We start from the raw sequence: 20,629 nt of genomic DNA on the forward strand, positions 1-20,629 counted from the left end.
ACAGAAAAATCGAAGTGTGCTAGAATGGCCAAGAGGACCAACAATTCTTTGTAGCTTTTGTTATTTTCATTCAAATTCTTTTGATAACAGGACACTATGAATTCAAATCCATTGAAGTAACCATCAACAGGTCATAATTGCATAAAACATGAACTAAGAATAAACTCGCAGTATATAGATATGAAAGATCCTGTTACAAGTAATAAATTGGAAGATTTATTTAACATAGTATGCGAAACAAAGTGGGATAATTCTATTCCCCTATGGTTTCCCTATGAATCTCTGCCAGATTTGTATGAATCAAAACAGTTACAAACAAACAATAGAGAAATAGAAGCTTTAAAAGCAAAGCTCAAGTATTTTAAGGCAAAAAAATGAAACATACCGCACACAAGCCGCTTCTGTTGCTCTGTGTGCAGAGCACAAAGTGAAAATTTATTACGTGCCTCTGTAAAACTAGTATCCTTGATTTTAAGATACTACAAGTACCAAAATCTCCGAGTTTCAGTGGCTTGAAGGCAGGCGAAAAGAACCCCCAGCATAAAGCATTTGGTAGACCGACCTTATTCTGATTGTCAAAATAACAGTCAAGATCGTGCCGAGCCCGCATACGCCGGCTAGTACCAAAAATGTGAGCCTATAGCAATTGGGACCGAAGCAAGTGGACCCTTGTTGCTTTGCCACCTCAGCATCGTATACATAACCAGCAAGCAGACCCGAGAAGAGAAGCGCACCAATGGGATTGCCAAGCAGCATGAAGTTGTATATTATACCGAAATGTTTCAAACCAAAAAGCTCAGAAGCAGTTGGAATCATTATAGCGAACTGAACACCGTAGCAGATACCAAGCAACGCAGTTGCAGCATAAAGGGTACCGTTGAGAGCTGACGCGTAAAGAAGAAACGTTATGATCATAATTATTTGTGTGAGTGCCGTCCAAACCGTCCGGGGAATCGTTTTTGACCTGCAATAACATAATTGTATCAGATCAGTAGTGTGAAATTACCAAAAAACATAAGCATCATGTTTGGCATACAGAAATATGCAAACATTAAGGACATTGTCACTAATTGACAAAACATTCTGAGAAAATCAGGAAGCCAACTACAGGGACAAAAGCAGCAAAAAATTTGTACTTGTTAGGTTAACTAAAAGAAAAGGGAGTAATTACATTATCATTTGGAGTAACACTGAATTTCGTACAGGTACAATCAAGTGATATCCTCCAAAAGTCAAGTATAAGATATCAATTAGTTGGAAAATCCAAGAATTCATGACATTTTGATATGGTCTACAAATTATTAAGCAAGCCAAAACATTACCACCACTACCCCCCCCCCCCCCCCCCCCCAAAAAAAAAATAAAATAAAATAATTACCTTACAAAATGTTCAGAGACAGCACCGCCCCCAAGGCGTCCTAGAAAATTGCAAAAGCTGAAGAGGCATAACAATATTGTTGTATCATCCACACCTAGCGAAGTTCCAATCTGTGCCAAATTATTGAGAACGGTTACTCCAGGACCAACCCCAAGGAAGTATACCAGCCATAGAAGCCAGAAATCGGCCTTGATAATAGCTTCACGAAACTTGAAATCCTCCCCCCTTTTGGGCTTCCTTTTCTTATTCACCGCTCCCTCTCCCATAGCTAGAAGCATATCGACATCTGAAGTATAGTCACTTTCAAGAAAATTTCCAAGATTTGTTTCTGACGAAGATGGTACCAACAAAGGATCTATTTGGTTTGCATCACCTTCTCCTGAAACCAAATCATCTGAAGAACCAACGGGTGGGCCCAGTGTCCTGGAATTTGCTGGGAACAATGTCATTTTGATGGGAATTGCAATAGGAGACATGAGCAAAATAATCATTATAGCAATAAACGTGTAGGAGATGGCATTACTTAGAGATAATGTAGCTTTCAATATCACGGTTGTGAGAACATAGACGGCAAGACAGATACTTGAAGCTTGGGTGAACAGAAAATGGACGTGAACGGAAGAATCTTCTCCGGAAGCCGGGGTACAAGATCGAATAAAATACATCATTGCCAAACATATAATTGGAAGCCCAATAGTAAGGAATAGCAATAGTTCTGAAGCAGAGTTGTTGAGAACTATACTGTACACCTCTGCATATACAGCAGCACTGAGACCAACATATCCTTTGAGAATGCCAGCAACTGTGCCCCTACTGAGAGGGAAATTTCTCATGTTGGTTACAAGCACGGCTGTGCCAAACCAAGCATTGCAATTGGTGGCAATACAAAGTGCAATCCATAACTACCACAGCATCAAGTACTTGGATTAAAAGTTTATATTTCAATATCAGAATTCAGAAGGGAAACAGTTAACAAGTCCAAGACTCTAAATCAAAAAGCAAACTCAAGGGAGTAAGTCATGCAAGTGTGAAACAAAACAAATTAGTAATAATTTGCAGAACAAACAGGCGGAGGAGTTTAATTAGGGATGCTAATAAAATCCTTTTCCAGTGAAAACACGTACATTTCTTTTAAGAGTTTCCAGAAAACCAACACTTTAAAAGGATATTAGGATTTGAGTCATTTGTTTCATTATCATAGTGATTACAGTGAAATAAAGAAAACAGCCATGAAGACCTAATTGACTTGAAATTTGAACATCAATGCTGGAGAAGTCTAAAGGACAAGAATCGGAAAACTAATCTAACAAATTTTCAACAAGCATAGTTTTGAAGATCAGCATAATTGTGACACTAATCAGTTCCCATAGAAAAGGCCCACTGGCTCTTGATGGCTAAATTTATTTGAACGAAACCATGTCATCATGTCCAAGACAACCATAAGTCTTGAGGAAGCACATGAATGTCTACTAATTTTCATTATGCAAGCCTTGGAACAATAGATATCTCTTTAGCATTTAGATTAAGGAGGAAAAAAAACATGGGACAATCCCAATTGGATACAGCAATTTTTCCAGAGTGTAAGTGATAATGTAAGGTTCAGCAAATTCCACATATGGTCCAATGATTCCAAAGAAGTCAGATAAACAGAAAAGCAATTAAAGAAAATTAAAAATCACCAAACTTGAAAACCATTTAACTTCATGCTTGAAATAAGACCCATAGACAAACACGGAAAAGACATGTGATGTCACCGATCGGCAAGTAACATTTAACTCCAAAAGACATCAAATTTGGTAGAGAATCAGTAAAATCTCCCATTTAAAGACAGAATCAAGCAATAAACGACAGCTCTTCTACTTGTATAGAAATTAATCATAGAATCATAAACCACCCTCTCCCGTGGCTGTATGATCCACGAAAAGATGGGACCCACCTCATATGAGAGGGTTGTGTCTGGTTGTGTGTGACTGATTTCTATGCTACTAGACTTTTTCAAGCAATGAAACCCCCATTTCCAAACAAACCCAGTTCAATAATCACTCTTAAACTATGATCCCACAAGTCAGTGTTCCCAAAATTACAGGAAATGAGATCGCCATCAAGTAGTTCAAAACAAATAGGGTACTGCCAAAAGTACAAGAAAGACACAAAATTAACTCAATATACCCAATCAATCAACAAAACCAATATTTCAAGGCAATCAAATCAAAATGGGTAAAAGCTGAACAAGTCATGGAAAAAAAGAAGAATTAAGAGAGTCATTACCACCCAATAAGGTATGGACTGAACAGTCTCGCTAACAGCAAGCCAAATAACACCATACCCCAAAAAACAAGCAGAAACACCAACACAAAGAACGGCCCAAGGTGGGAATTTGTTGCAGGCGATCCCAGGAAGAATACCCACATTCTCTCCAATATCATTGGCCACTCCAAGAATTGTAAGCTGTTGTTGATTGAAACCCAGAACAGTTTTGAGAGTAGTGGAGTATAAAGCGAAGGTATACCCACTTCCGGCGGCGATTTCGACCCACACGGCGGCGCTGAGACCCACCCACGGCGGTCTACTTCCGGCTTTGATGACTACCATTTTGGGGTGCTGTTGTGGGCACGAGTTTTTCAACTACTGGTGCTTTAGTCGGAGAGAGAGAGAGAGAGAGAGAAGATAGTGGTAGATAATGGGTTTGAATTTTATCCAAAAAATGAAGAAATAGGAGATTTAGAGAGAGATTGGTGTGTGGGTTTGATTGGGCACTGAGAGAAATGAGGGAAGTGATTCATTCAAACGACGAAAGGTAGTTGGGACACTACACTTGTCCCATGTTTATAACACCATGTTTATATAGACGTTGTTTGTCAGGAGTCCGGATCTCCTGCCATCGTTTTCTCGCGGTGGTCCCTGCCGTGGTAAAAAACGCCGTCGTTTTTTACATTTTTTTTTTTTTGCCCTCTCATTTCTTATATGTTGCTTCAGCCTTTTTTTTCTTTCGTTTTTGACCTTTTGCTTCAGCCTTTGAACCCTAGTGAGACGAATAGAGAATAGAGGCGACTACAGCGAGGAGAGGAGAGACAGCGGTGAGGCGAGGGAAAGCGGCAGGCAACGACGACGAGGTCCGATTGTCTTCATTCTTATTTTTCTCCCTTCGTCCCTTCGTGTTTTTTTACTTTTTTTTATATGATTTTGGGGCCAATAGATGCTTTTGATTTTTGTTGAGTTTGATGGATTTGTTGTTGAAACAGATTTGGTGTTATTTCTATTCAATTTTTCCCCAATTTTTGTTTGTTTTAATCTGTTGATTTGGTGTTATTCCGAATTTATTCCCAATTTTTGAACATGAACTATGTATATGAACATAAACTATGTATATGAACTAGTTCAATTTTTTCCCAATTTTTGAACTAGTTAATCTATTCAATGTTTGTTTTATTCCCAATTTATTGGAATAATGACATTAATCTGGGCCTGAAGGGGGTTCCACAGTATGAAGAAACAGAATGATTGTGTTAATCTGGCCTTTCTTAATCTGGGTTCGGTTCCTTAATCTGGGTTCCACATTACTATTAAAAATGAATTTTTTTTTTCCTTTTATTTGACACTTTTGACACAGAATGATTGAGGAATTCATTTTGACACAGAATGATTGAGGAATTCAATTTTTGACACTTTTGGACTCTGTTGACTCTTTCAGTTCTGAAAATTAATGGTTGAGTCCTGAATTTGGTCTCTTTGAGTTCTAAAAATGAATGGGAGTCTTGAATTTGGTCTCTTTGAGTTTTGAAAATGAATGGTTGAGTCCTGAATTTGGTCTGGACTAATATAGATCAAATAATTTTTTAGCAGGACTGCCCTGTTTGATCTAAGAGAGTCCTGAATTGTTTTTGCAAAGAATGTCCTTAATTGTTTGAGTCCTGAATTTGGACTGCCTTGTTTGATCTGAATTGTTTGATCTGAATTTGGACAGTCCTGTTTGATCTGAATTTTCAATTAAATGCACTGCAAAAACAATTTTCAATTAATGTGTATGTATTACCAAGTTTAGGAGACTCTTTGCTCTTTAATGGCCTTTAGAGAGGAGAATGGGCAGTTGAAAAAGGTTTCAAGAGCAGGACTATTTGATCTATATTGGTCCCATTGTCTTTGGACAAGGAGAAAATCTCCTCTCATTTCAAGCAACAAAACATGAATAATGACTATGGTTATTCAAAACATGAATAAACAGGGCAGTTACTTGTGTCAAACAAAACATGAATAATGACAATGCATATAAACAACAGTGTGCTATTTTACTGGTTTGAACATGAACTATGTATATGAACTAGGAATGAACATGAACATGAACATGAACATGAACTATGTATATGACATTAAGAATGAATATGAACATGAAAATGACAATGTTGATTAGACAAATGGTTATTATATCATTGATTAGTGTTTTATTTTACATCTTTGTTTGAATGTTGTCTTAAGTTGTAATGGACTGTTGTATCATAAAATGCTCTTTCTAGGATCATGTCAATGGGTTCAAACATTGATGCTGGATATTTGTAAAATAGAAGATATGCAATTGTGGAAAAAAAGTTGCAGTGTTCATATCGGAATCAGAGAAAAATCCCGGGAGGTTGTATTTCAAGTGTGCAGATAGGATGTGCGAGTACTTTGGGTAGGAAGCGGCTTCGACTGGGAATGCATCAAATATCCAAAGGAAAAGTAAACTTAGTCATATGAAGAATGAAGATGAAAGAGGCTATGATTACGATGTTGACAAACTCAATGAAATTATAAATAGATTGGAACGAGTTGAGGCAAGCCAAGAAGCTATGAAACTGTTTATGTTCACAACCATAGTGTTGATTGGTTTTACCATGCTAATAGCACTACTGATGTGAATGTAACCTTTTAGTTAGTTTTTTTGTTTGTTGTTGTTGTTGTTGTTGTTGTTTTTTTTTTTTTTTTTTGGTGGATGTATTTGGGTTTTGAATGTTGTAAACCTTAAACTATGAATGTTGATATGTAAAGCTTAATGGAATTACCTATGTTTGACGAATGTGATGCGCTTCTTTTTTGTTTTTGTCAGTGACATTACTTGAAATTACATATGCTTAACGATTTCATTATGTTATAATGTTGTAGACAGATTTCATTATTTTATATTGTTATTGTTGGTCAGGTCATACTTGTTCTTCACCTGTGAAATCTGTCAAAAAGAAATGAAATCTGTCCACAACATAATCTGTCCACAAAATAGATCAATGTGATTAACTATATACATAGAACATAAAATTTCATATGAAAAAATCTGACTTATATATATAGAACATAAAATTTACCTACTTCAGTGACTGAACCCATTTCAGTTAGTGAACCCATTTCAGTTAGTGAACCCATTTCATATGAAAAAAATTGAATTAATTTGAATTAACAGATTACACCTAGGCAACAGATTAAAATCTGAAATGGGTTAATTTGAATGAACAGATTACACCTAGGCAACAGAGTGAATTTGAATTAATCTGAATCAAATATATTAAAATCTGAATTTGACTTAACAGATTACACCTAGGCAACAGATTAAAATCTGAAATGGGTTAATTTGAATTAACAGATTACACCTAGGCAACAGATTAAAATCAGTAAATCTGAAATGTCCGGATCTTCTGAAACAAACCTATACATATATATATATATAATAATATATATAACAAATCTGAAACAAATCTATACATATTATATATATATATATAACAACAAGATGATGAAATAGACCTCGCTGTCGCCGCAATGTCGTCTTCCCCCGCCGGACTCACCGTCGTCCACGATCCTTTGCTCGCCATCGCGTTGATCCTCCATCTCCGCCATCTCTTTCGTCTCTCACTTCCTCTCTCAGTTCGCGTTAGTTCTCTTGCAGTTCCTCACTTCGACTTTTCAGTCGCCTCTCTTGCTGCTAGGGTTCAATCGCCTCAAATAGATGGTGCAAAGACGAAGAAGACGATACAAAGAAAGAGAAAAGGGGGGAAACAAGGGAAATAAATTTTTTGAATTAAAATAATAAAAAAAAAACAAATAAAACGGCGTCGTTTAACATCAAACGACGTCGTTTTGTATACAACGGCAGGAAAGCATGGCAGAAAAGTATGGCAGATGATCTGGACTCGTTTGTCATGTCCCATTCGGGAGAAATTTTTATACCCTAAGATATTTTCATTAATTATAAATATATATATTTTTTTTATTTTTTTTAGACACCAATATAAATGTTTTGAAACTTATTATTAAAGTCAATCACAATAATAAAATGTACTACATGACATATATTTTATTTATATATAAAAAAATTAAAACAAAACAAGCACCTAACAATTTGAACTCCATTGCTCTCAATCAGGAGTTGAGCTACGCCTAATGTACTAAGATCAGTTAACACCAGTGAAGTTTCAAAATTTTGTAGAGTATATATAGGACTTTAACAAGAAGTTTGGGATTTTTATAAATTGACCGCAGTGAAACGATATATTAATTTTGATAAATTCTTATTTGTTTATAAATTGACCACAGTAAATTACTTGTAATTAGTTTTGTCAATGAAATTGACAATATATGAAATTTGAAAAGTTTCTTGTAAATGTTAATGTCATATATTTAAATATTATATATTTATTTTTATTAAATTTATTAACCATGGTATGCTACTTCAAATAAAAAATAAATAATAATAATAATAATAATAATAATAAATGAGACATCAGGCGTCCTTAGCATGACCGATTGAAAAAAAAATAAAAATAAAAATAGGACACTTCTACTAACATGTCCTATTGCGTGACTGTGTTGAACACGTATCGAACACTAGTACATGATCTATGGAGGAATTTCCGTGCGTCATATTTGTAGGTTATGTAAAATCTAATAATTGATCCCGCTGAACAAAATTTCTGGCCACGCCACTGCTCTCAATTACACAACAAAAACACATGAAATTCAATTCAAATCATTTGTCTATTTATATTAAATAGTCAAAAAAAAAGTGTATATATTAATCATTAAATTTAATATAAATGTACGAAAAATATCTAAAATATCCATTTCTATTGAATTTAAAGATTAAAATGTATTTTTTTTATAATTTTACTTAATAAAAATAGATAAATAGTTCACATTGAAAATAAATTAAAAGATTAGCATTTAAATTAATAAAATTTAAAATTTAAAATCTATTCTATTATAAGGTTCAAATCTTAAAGTTTTTTTTTTTATTTTTTTAATATTCTCTAATTTTAATCATTTATATATCATACGGTGCGATGAGATGATTACAAAGCGGCCGACAAACACCGAGCGAGCAAGGCTTGTACTATATAAGAGTACATATCTCATTTCAAATTTAATTTATTTAACATTTAGTCTAATCTAATTAATTTAAATTTGATTTTAAAAAATTTTAAGCTCCAAGCTTGCTCACTTAACACAACATAGTGGGTGTTTGAGAAGTGACTATTTTTTAGACTTTTTAATTTTTTGACTATTTTAATAGACTATTTTAATTTTTATGTTTAGATAAATAAATTGAATTTTTTGTTTAATTATTGTATTAAAAAATATGTTTGAAATGATATTAAGATAAAAAATAATTAAATTATTCCCAAAAAATTGTGCCTGACGTGATGAGGTCGTGCAAGTACATGAGGATTGATTTGTTGGGATATGAAATGACTAAATTGCCCCTATGTATTGAAATGCTAAGTTGGTGGGTTAGTCAAAAATTAAAGGGCAAAATTATAATTTCAAATCTACCCTGCACAGTCATGCACTTCTGCCAAATCTGTTTGCGTTAGTTTCTGATATAAATAAAAAAAAAAACTCAGCTACGATTAGGCTTTTTGACTATTTATTTGAATGAGGCTAAAATAGCCTCTCAATCTCCTTCCCAAACACCGCCATAGATTATTAATTAATTATTATTTTTTCTTGAAGAGTTATTTAATTAAGGATCAAGTTAAAAGACTGTGCAACATATATAAGTAGTGTTAATTATCACAAATATCATAATTAAATTATTTTTAGTCATAATTAAAAAAAAATTAATAACAAAATACCACATAAGATATAACAAAGAGCATTTGAATCATAATTAAAATAGTATCATAACCAACATAACAATGAGTAATAACAAATACCGTAATGAATTATAACTAAGATCACAATAAATCATAATCAAATATCACAAAAGTCCTAATTGGCGCATATGGTGCACATCCTTTTTGGGCCTTTAATTTAGACACTTTTAATTAGGGTAAATTACATTTTATCCCCCTGAACTATTGTCTCATATCACTTTATTCTTTTGAACTAAAAATTGTAATACTTACCCCTTTCATCTATTAATTCTTTTCAATTTAGACCTTAATAACGAAAATACCCTTTTAACTATAAGAGTAAGTTATACTTTACCCCCTTCAACTATCATTCAATATCACTCTATCCCACAACTAAAAAAAAAAATGTTTGATTTTTAATTTAAAATATAATTTTTAAGCTTTTTTAATAAATTTTCATATTTTTTTTAGTAACTTTTTTTCATATTTTAGTATTAAAAAAAATTAAACTTTTAGATGCACCTAAAATTTAAATATTTGTGAATAATTAAAAAAAAATTACTAAAGATGAAAAAATTAAAAATAAAAAAACAAAAACTATATTTTTATATTTGTTATATTTAGTGAATATTTTTTTTAAAAAAAATTCATAAATATTTTCATAGTTTGGTTTTCAATTTTTTTAAAATTTTTTTTGTAACAAACTAAAAATTAATTTAGCTATAAAATGGAAGGAAAAAAAAAAGGTTCCAAATTAAAAGTGAGATTAGGTGATAATTCAAGGGGTAAAGTGATATGTGGAGGTGATAGTTTAGGGGGTAAAGTGCAATTTACCAATTGATGAAAGAGTATTTTAGTCTAAAGGTACTAGCTAGTAGATGAGGAAGGTCAATTGTTATAATTTTTAGTTGAATGAGGTAAAATAATAGGGAACAATAAATAAGCCCTTTTAATTACAATTTGAATTTGAAAGTGATGATTCATGATTGTCGTTTATCTATAAATAGAAAACAAGAATTCGAGGCCAAGATTATTTGAAATATTGCAAAATGTTACAATTTTTTTTGATCGAGAAAAACATCCCGACAACTACATAGAATTGGAATATAAGCACCTAACAAGACCATAGGTGGTTGGGCAACCAAATTAGTGGGTAGAGAATTGTGAAAACAAGCAGAAACAATGCCATGCCCTATTGCTCTTTCTAGGATACCAAAGAAATTTCAATTGTCGGCTCGTGGCCAATGATCTAACATCACTCCGAATAGCAAGAAGCTCCTACGGAGGGACCCCTTCGGGTACACACAGGTGAATAACGGATTTACACTCACTTTCAATGTCCGCTGCAGCAAGATTGAGTGCAACGGCCATAAGACAAGCGTGCCGAACTGCCAGCAATTCTCCTTGAGCAACTGACCTCACTCGAATCTTACAAACCATGCCATCCACCAGTAGGCCTATGTGGTCCAGAAGAAGGACTGCTACAGCGCCTGTTCCTTGTTTCAAGTCAACGGCTGCTGCGTCGCAATTGAATTTCCACTTGCCTCGTAAAGGAGGAAGCCATGCAGAACCTCTGTTGTCCACACCAGTTGCTTCTTCTTCTTCTTTTTCTTGTTCTTTTTCTTTTTCTTTTCTTATTTTCAATAAAAGGAACATGATAGCATTAGGAAAATAGTAATACTACAAATCTAAATTTAAGTATTAAGCAATTACTCAGAATTATTATTTAGTAGTTCAAATTTATTATACACATGACATCACACTATACAAATTTAATATCAACCATACATCAGTATTCTGGATAAATTCTGGGATCATAAGTCTGGATTGCTAGACTTATCCTTAGGAAAATGTTTGAGATCATTTTTCTTATCCTTAATAAAGTTTTTTCAATTTGACTCATAATAATGTATCATGTTAAGTGTTCACTTTTGAGTTGTCATCCACTTATGTAGATTCAATACTCTTAATCAATCATTATGAATGAATTTGTGAGCTTCAAACATTTATCCGTAGCATTAATAAGAAGTCTAGATACAAGCATAGTTAACAGAATCCCATCCGAATCGTACGATTCTTAAGATCCTACGATTCTTGTTAGGCTAAATGATATGAATTGTACTAGAATCTTAAATTTAGTAAGGTCTTAAAGTGATTATAATCTTAGTCATAAAATTGGGTAAAATCTCACTACAATTCCGATCTTATCAAAAAAAAAATCTTATAATTTATTTCTTATATATGTATGTATATATGTATATATATAAGAAATTTAACTATAAATTCTTTTTACAAATATTTCTTCTAGTTTATGATAACATAAAAGATACATTATATCAAATTAATCATTTTTTCTTTAGTGATTTTACAATTATTATTTTATTTTATATTAAAAGTAGAATCTTATAATTCTAGATCCGATTCTACGATCGAATCACAATTATCTCCCAACGATCCTACTTAGGATTCCAATTTTAACAATCTTGGATACAAGGTACAAGGAAACTAATAAAAACAAGAAGAGATAAACATGAAAACAACCAAAAAGAAAATAAAAAAGCTAAAACATAATGCCAATCACTATGTTTGATTTTAAAATTCAATTATTATTTTTGAGTTTATTATTTTTTGTAAACTTTTTTCATATTGTAATAATTCTTATTACTTTCTAGATCTATTTAATTTAGATGTAATTAAAAAGTAAAATATTTATAATTTTTTGTTTTAAAGTTCACTAAATACGAAAAAAATACAAAAGAATGGTTATATATATATTTTTTTATTTTTTTATGCTTAGTAAATTATTTTTAAGTTTTTTTTTTATTATAACAAATGTGTGCATTTAAAAAGTTAAAAAAAATTGATTAAAATATATTTTAAAAAGAAAATTTATCTATAAATCTCATATGAGATAATGTTGATCCATTTAGTTAGAAGAGTTTTCTTATGAACCAATTAATCCTTTTTATTTTGGAGAGTTATATTTATTTGATTTGCTATCATTTCAGTTTCAGTAAATGCCATTTTGTGATTTATTTTTCCAAGTTTCTGATTCGTTTTTGGGATGAGAATGGAAATGTGAAGTATGGAATATTTTTTTTGAGTAGATTGGTGGCTGAAATGTTGGTGGTCGAGCGTAAAAATCTACATTTTTATTAGTGTGATTTTTCTGATGTTACATTAAAATGTTAAATTAGAATGTTACATTTCAAAAAAGTACACTAAGGGTTTTTTATGTGTTATATTGATTGAAGTGTTACATTTAGAAAAATACACTGCAGTTTTTTTTTTTTTTTGAAATGTTACGCTGTTACGTTTGAGAGAAATGCACTAAGGAATTTTTTAGTGTGTTACATTGGAATGTTACGTTTGAAAAAAAGTACACTATGGAGTTTTTGTGTATTACATTAATTGAAGTGTTACGTTTGGTAAAAGTACACTATGGAGCTTTTCTAGAATGTTACGTTATTACATTTGAGAAAAATACACTAAAGAGTTTTTAGTGTGTTACATTGGAGTGTTACGTTTTCGAAGTATTACATTTGAAAAAAAATACACTAAAGTGTTTTTTTTTTTTTTTTTTAAATTTACGTTTAGCAATTTCAATATTATGACAAAATCCACAATTTTCCTCAACACATAACACATGCGCATTTATGCTTGGTAATAATTTTTGTAATAATTTTTGCTAAAATAATTTTTTGTAATAATTTTTTGCATATGTCGTCAAAAATTGACAATTAATGACTTTTTTTCACGGTTTTTATAAATTGTTGCTAAACTTATACTTAGTGATGTTTTTCTACGACGAATTTTTTAAACTGTCGCTGAAAGTTGAAAATTAGTGCTTTTTTGTGATGATTTTTTTTAACTGTTGTTAAAACTTATAATTAGTGACTTTTTGTGACAAATTTTTCAAACTATCGCTAAAAATTAACAATTAGTAATTTTTTTTAAAGTGTTTGATGAAAAATGTCATTAATTATTATAGGACTTATTAGACAATAAGTTCACTAATTAGTACCTACACGTACTAATTAGTTCATATAAAAAAAAATTACTATTTGAGATTTATTAATATTTCACCATATAAAAAAAAAAAGAAGGACCAAGTAGTACATTTGATTACTATTTGAGATTTATTAATGTTTCACCATATAAAAAAATTATCAAAGCTAAAAAGACATTTAAAAAAAAAAAAAAAAAAAAAAAAAGAAAGAAAAAGAAGAAGAAGAACAGTTCTCAAAAATTAAACCAAACAGGATGTGTCGCTTTTAAGCGCAAAATCACCCATTCCTCTTGAGAAAGCCTCAAATTGAGCAGCTTGGGTGAGACATCTTTTACAGCAAAAAAGAAATCTTCCATTGAAATGATTTCGGATCGACCCCAACAACCAGCAATAACTGAATTTGAATATGCGAGAAGAGAATACAATCAACAAAAACTCGAACCCTTGCAGAGAATCAAAAAAGAAAAAGAAAAAGAAAACACGTAAATAAAGCATGAAATGAAAATAAACATTCTTTTCTTTCTTTTCATTGGGTAGTAGTAACCTTTTATTTATTTATTTATTTATTATTGAGAAGTATTCAATGCAAAAGGAATGGGGTTTTGTTTACAATGGTCTCATTTGGTGTAACTGTTAAAATAAATTATAAATTATAACTTAATAAATTATAGATATTTTTAATTAGAAGCTGTTAATTTGTTTGGTGTAACTGTTAGATTATAGATTTAAGTTGCTAAGTAGTGTTTGTTAAATAAATGCGAAATATCTTTTTTAATTCACTTTTATTTTTTATTATTTACTACTTGTCTATATTTCTTATAAAAAAAAATAATAATAATAATAATCTATAGTCTATTGGAGTCATTTTCTATTTTTAAAAACATAAAAAAAAAACAAAAAAAAAACTAAGAGTATAACCGTAAATTAATATGTCTACAATAAAAGCTGATAATTAGAAGTAAAGGATAACCAGTTTTTCAGAATTAGCTTTTTTGAGTTAAAATAAGTAGTTAGAATCAGAATCTGTTTGAAATAAGTTTAAGCAAACAGTCTAAAATAACTTTTCAAAAGCTAAAAGCTATAAGTTGGGTTAAAAAAATCTAAACAAACACCCTCAATGTGGGATAATGGTAGCCATGAATTCCGCAGATTTTATAATTCCCCATTTTATAGAAACTCACTCGAGCTCTCTTTGGTGTTTGGAAAAAATTTAATTAAAATTTCGACAATGCTACGTAGCTCAAATTTTGTGGCTCAAAAGTGGCTCAAATGGCCAAAACGACGTCGTTTTGAGTACAGAACAACATAAAAATGGCCAAAACGACGTCGTTTTGGCCATTTGAGCCACTTTTGAGCCACTTTTGAGCCACAAAATTTGAGCTACGAAACATTTTCCTTAAAATTTATTTGTGCAATAAATTCAAAGTTTGGTTCTCAAATTGAAGATGTTTCGATAACGTTGGTGAGTCAAATGAAAATGCATTTTGTATTGGCTTCAAGGCTCGAACCCTTTCTGTGAACTCTTTCATTGGAATAAAAGTGGAATAAAATGATCATTTCTTAAAATAATAAAATTGTTTTTGATAAATCTTTGGTTTGATTTATTAAAAAATAAAAAATAAAAATACGTTACAAATGATGGCCTAGCAATACGAAAGTATTGCACTCGTGGTCTTAAGGTGCAAGACCAGAGTTTTCCATTGTTGCTTTTTACTTTTGTTGAAAAAAATTGTAGTATTTTTTTTCTTTTCACAGCAGTAAGAGAGAGAGAGTAGAGAAGAAAGGTTGTTGACGCTTGAATGCATGCCCCAATTATTCGGCAAGGCTTCGGATTTTCTAACCCACCTTTCTAAAGCTTTCATGTCATTACAAATTGAAATCCAAATTAACACACCTTAAAAATTTTAAAAAACATATAATAGATTTTATTCAAATTGTGACCATATGGCAATACCAAAATGATTTAGAACAAGAATGGAGAAGGATACCTAGTCTTGGTAGTCCTTAAGTTCGTACTCCTCTGTTACTATAACTTTAGGGTCAGTCCTACGGTTTTTGGGTCTTAAGCAAAATCATAAAGTAAAACCCTCCATATTTAATATGAGTAATGCTATAGACTACTAATTTGACATCACTAACTCCACCACTAGTGAGGTGGGAATTGAAAAAAAAATAAAAAATCAAGGCACAATTACACTGTGGCAGTGGGTGAGACCCACTGCCACATCATTAGAGCCACCACTAATTAGTGGTCTTAGGCATTTTCCATTTAATATTAGTAAATTTGAAGATTTTGAACTAACAGTTTAGAGTATCTCTATCTTAATGGCTATTTTTAAGGTGGCACCTTCGACAATAACAATTGACATGCAATCGTATTCCACTTGAATTTGCAAAATTGGGCTAGCAATTGGCAAGTCTTGAGCAATGTCAAATTTGACCTAGTCAAAAAAAGATATCAATTTTTTTTTTCCTTTGTTTTAATGGTAAGGACATACAAAAGATTTTTTTTAAAAATATAATAATAAATTTAACACACCGAGGGGAGTGCTTCTTTTTAGCAATAATAAATATACATATGTCAATTTGCATATTAGTATTTTACAAATAAATCAAATAAAATAAAACTAAAAAATTACAAAAATCAATCTATTTTGGCCTTTTGCATGGCATCTGCAACTCCTCGACTCAAAAGCAACACGACTATACTTTTGTCCATTGACATCTTTTCCCCCTCTAGCCTCTATATACCTATTAAAAGCATCAAAGTAAACCTATAATTATATAAGCTAATAAACTATGTTTTTGATAAGAAATACTTGAAAAATTTTAGATTGTCATGGTTAGAGCTGTAAACTTTTTAAAGCCCATGTAGTAGTAGTACACAGAATTAGCCAACCTGATCCAAGCTATAGCATGTCAAGCCCTGGTGGCTGGGGTTTCAAAGCCATCAACTATGTTTGGTCCGGCTTGGGTTTAAAATGGGCTATTTTAATTTACTAAGATTGTGTTTAGGTTATAAATTTAAATAGAAATTTTAAAAAGAAAAAGAAAATATATGTGAAATGTAATTATATTTTATTCATATTTCACTTACATTTTTCTTTTTTTCTTTTTAAATTCTTGTTCAAATCCATTACCCAAACATGACCTATCTTTAGTTGAAGTCCAGTACCTTTTTTTTTTTTTTTTTGATATTCATGTGCACACCAAAGCTGAAGAAGAGGAGTGGTTTTTTATTTTTATTTTTTTAAATAAAGTGGTGTTAGAATAGTGTTCTTGAGAACTAGGGCGCTCGAAAGCGCCCTCGGTTTGTAAAATCAAGATCAGGTCTGTTATTGCACGGAAGAAATACCAGTAGAAAATTTTTCCATGGCTGTGATTGTGATTGTGGTGATTAATAGAGTTTTGAGCAATAGAATCTTAGCTAATAAATAAATAAAAAGGGCGTGTATGTGATTTCATTTGCAAAACCTACTCTACACATACTATTGTCATGCTCTTATTCTTAAGCTTCGTTTGGGAATAGGTTAATTTAGTAACTTTTTGACTATTTGGCTAAAATATGAGCTAAAAAAACTAGTATGTTTTGGATGACTTTTTGACTTTTTACGAAAAAATGTGCAAAAAGTAGAGAGAAAAAAGAATCTTTGACTTTTTAATATGGGTTATTGGCTTTTTTGCTAATTTAGTAATTTTTTAATTTTTTGGCTAAAAAGAAGGGTTCCAAACGAGGCCTTATTGTTGGTACTATTGGTATTGCTCATACTTTGAAGTGGGTTTTCAAATTCAAGGTTACATGGGCCGTTTAAAAACACACCACTAAGCTGAGCCCATTGGATCCCAATTTGGTTCTGGATGCAGAACTCCAGATCCGTCCCTAGATTGATTGTATATATGAATGAGATTGTAATGAGCTGATTCGATGATATAGAACAAGTAGGTGAGAAATTTTTGAAACAATTGAATCGACAAAAGGCAATGAAGAGGTCAAATTGAGAGTAATAGTGACACTTTTGTGACAAGTTTGAAATTATCTCAAAATTGATAGTTTGATTAGGAACAGTGTTTTAAATCAAAATCATTGTTGTCTCGGCAATGATGTACCATGAATTTTAGCCAAATTCCTTCATTTGGCCCTCAAATTAGTGATTTTGCCGTTTTAAGAAAGTTTCATTTTAATAATAACTTTATTTTGAGAAGTTTGTTTTTAACGCCACCTATTTTGGCATTTCTAATGTTTCTTAGGATTCAAATTTGGACATAACTCAAATTTTCTATTTTTTTTAGTAATTTTCTATTTATTTTCATGTCTAATAAGGAATCAACTTAATTTCTTATTTCCTTGTCTAGTTAGGGTTTTTTCATTATAAATAATGATGTATGTTTTAGAGAAAATCAGCCTTTATTCAATATAATTCAATTTCTCTTTGAGAATTCTTTCTTTCTTGTGGGTTCAAGGAATTCTTGGTCTACTAGAAGGATTTAGTCTAGTGTGATATTTCGTTGCGTTAGTCAAACCAAATAGTAAGTTGTTCGAGTTTAGTTTGACAATTTGACAAATTTTAAAATGTGTTCAAGTTTTTGTTTACCTTTTTAAGTTGGTCTTAAGCAAGTTTGAATTGAACCAAAAATTCGAGTAACTTGGGTTGTTAAATTGCATATAAGCTTGCTAAGTCGAGCAGTAAATTGTTCAAGCGTGACTTGAAAACTAAACTAACTTTAGACTTATTTACATAACAATTGATCTCGGAAAAGTCTTTACAAGCAAAACATGAATCCAACTCGAATAATCTAGTTTATTTTATAATCTTAATTGGATTTTTAGTACTTTACCCAAAAACGAAAGATACATTTAATTTCAAGGTCGAGGCTTCTTTTCAGTGCACTAGACTCTCTCATCCAGTACACAGGCTGTGAGTGGCCTATGGTACTGGATGAAACCTTCAAGTGCCCAGGAGAAAAGTTCATCTATATTTTTTTTTTTTTTTTTTTTTTTTTGATAACCGAGTGTCCGGGCCAGCACCCCTTCGGAGTGTCGCACCTCGATTAATCTCGGGGCCCTGAGCTGATTAAAATACATTATTGCTATGATTATAAAATTCTATGCATAACACAGATATTATGCTAGTACATATATAATCAAAGGTAAATTTTAAGAGAGATTAATCTAATTTAACCTTAAATTTTTATATTTTAAAGAGAAACTGTCTACCTTAAAAATGTGAATGCAAAAAATATAAAAATAAATAAATAATTGATGGTTTTTTTAAAGCTCCAAGTATTATAACATAACAACATACCAAAATTATGTGTACGTTTCCCATCTAAAAAAAGAGTATACTGACCATTGGTAATGTTTTCAAATTTTCTTTAGAATTCAGGTTTAAAAAAAAAAATTCTTTAGAAAAAAAAATTAAAATTTTGAAAAAGAAATAGCTTCACTTGTTTGAAAATAAATATTCTCTCATTTTCTTTTCATCATCGGCTGCTGGTCACCAACTATTAGGAGTGGGTATCAGCCCGTTGACCGATCCACTCCACCTCCCGATTTTATTTTTTAAGGTTTGAAAATGTCGTTTTAGCAAATAGGGTGAGATTGAGTCAACATTTTCAGCCTCATATATTAATTGATTACACTTGGAATTTTATACTTTCAACTCGGCTCGGCCCGGCCCGCTATTAAATTAATTAATTAATTAATATATTAAAAAAATATTTTTTTTTGTTAGGATTTAGACCTTATGTTTATTGATTTTATTGAAATTCACATTTGTGGTGATGTGTAGTTGAATTTATTTAAAAAATCCTTTAATTCATATACAAAATTTTTCAATTTATAATGATGTCTGTATATTTATTTAAAAAATATAATGTGTAATTGAATTTAATTATGGAATGTTTTAAATTTTCTTTTAACATATAACCCGATGGGTAGGTTTGGAATTTATAATTATTTTTTGTGACAGGCTTGGATAATGTAAAGGCCTAATGTTAGGGTCGAGCTCGGTTGAGCTTGGACAAACACAAAATTCCTTATTATGTAGTGTTGGCCTAGCCCAACAAATGCTCACCTCTATCGACTACTAGTGATCTCTAACCACTTTCTGGTGGGCTACAATTTGACGATCACCGCAAAGCAAAATCAATATTCTCTCTTCATCATTGACCACTACTACTGACTACTAGTGATCTCTAATCACTTTCTGGTGGGCTCTGACCATTTGATGATCACCGCAAAGAAAAATCAATATTCTTTGTCATTCTCTATTCATCATTAATCACTGTCACCGACTGCTAGTGATCTCTAACCACTTTCTTGTGGGATCTAACAATCTGACGATCACCGCATGTGATCTCTTATCATATTCCAATGCCTCTTTGGCCTTTCGGTTACCTTTGGTGACAGTTTAGCCACCAAGCACCGACAACCACTTTGGAGTACCCCCACTGTAAATTACGACATCCATCCACCTTGCACCGCTACTCACCACATTTGGTAAGTCATTAACATTCTTTTTTGTTATTGACAAAATAAATGTAGAACCTAATATACTTTTCATTAATTTTATAGCACTTTCCGCTCAATATAAAGAGTAGTTTTGGGAAGAATGTTAAAAATTGACTTTTTAACTTTCTTTTTTTTTTTTTTTTGAAAAAATGTATAAAAAATGTGAGAAATGATATGACCCCAAATGTCTTTTAACTATCTTTTTTAAATAACTCAAACTAGTTTATAACTTTTTCAGTATTTTCAGAATACTAATCCCAACATTATGTATTTATTAATATTTGCCATTTATTTTTACTTTTGTACGTGAATCAAGTTTTCGATTTTTTTATCGAGTAGTGCTATAGAAACAAACTTTTCTTACAAACTGATGTGTCACCTAGAATATTAGTAAGTTGAACCTCATTTTACATTCTAAAGTTGTATCACTCCATGCCAAATAACTTTTTAAGAAAAGTTTGTAAATTTTTTTTTGTTTGTATAGCATTTTCCTTTTTTATCAAACAACACTTTCATAGTACAATTTTTTTCTTTTTTTTTATTATTATTTTTTTTATAATAAATTTCAATTTGTGCTTTCATTTTCTTCAATCAGATTTTCAATTAATTGTGTTGAAATTGAATTCAAAATCCAA

At 31.3% G+C, this 20,629-nt stretch overlaps 1 protein-coding gene across 2 annotated transcripts; it reads right to left on the reverse strand.

The window, feature by feature from the left end:
- Positions 1-154: 154 nt before the first annotated feature.
- LOC114295632 (protein NUCLEAR FUSION DEFECTIVE 4) lies at positions 155-4,202 on the reverse strand. Of its 2 annotated transcripts, XM_028239907.2 has the most exons (4): positions 3,647-4,195; positions 1,902-2,280; positions 1,379-1,811; positions 155-964 (listed from the first exon to the last, which is right to left on the reverse strand). In XM_028239907.2, the coding sequence occupies exons 1-4, from the start codon at positions 3,968-3,970 to the stop codon at positions 505-507; spliced, it is 1,596 nt and encodes a 531-aa protein (XP_028095708.2). In that variant the 5' UTR covers positions 3,971-4,195; the 3' UTR covers positions 155-504. The 2 variants fall into 2 exon arrangements, with proteins under 2 accessions (XP_028095708.2, XP_028095707.2); XM_028239906.2 differs by having other exon boundaries at positions 1,379-2,280; positions 3,647-4,202.
- Between the last annotated feature and the right edge of the window lie 16,427 nt (positions 4,203-20,629).

This window comes from Camellia sinensis, chromosome 4, assembly GCF_055761805.1.
Source record: "Camellia sinensis isolate YWXY chromosome 4, ASM5576180v1, whole genome shotgun sequence".
Taxonomy (NCBI): Eukaryota; Viridiplantae; Streptophyta; class Magnoliopsida; order Ericales; family Theaceae; genus Camellia; species Camellia sinensis.

Excerpts from the sequence above, each read along its gene's own strand:
- LOC114295632 (XM_028239906.2), bottom strand. The coding sequence starts at position 3,970 with ATGGTAGTCATCAAAGCCGGAAGTAGACCGCCGTGGGTGGGTCTCAGC. Across the intron at positions 2,281-3,646 it reads AGTCCATACCTTATTGGGTG|TTATGGATTGCACTTTGTAT; the intron begins GTAATGACTCTC and ends ATGCTGTGGTAG. Across the intron at positions 965-1,378 it reads GTCTCTGAACATTTTGTAAG|GTCAAAAACGATTCCCCGGA; the intron begins GTAATTATTTTA and ends ATGTTATTGCAG.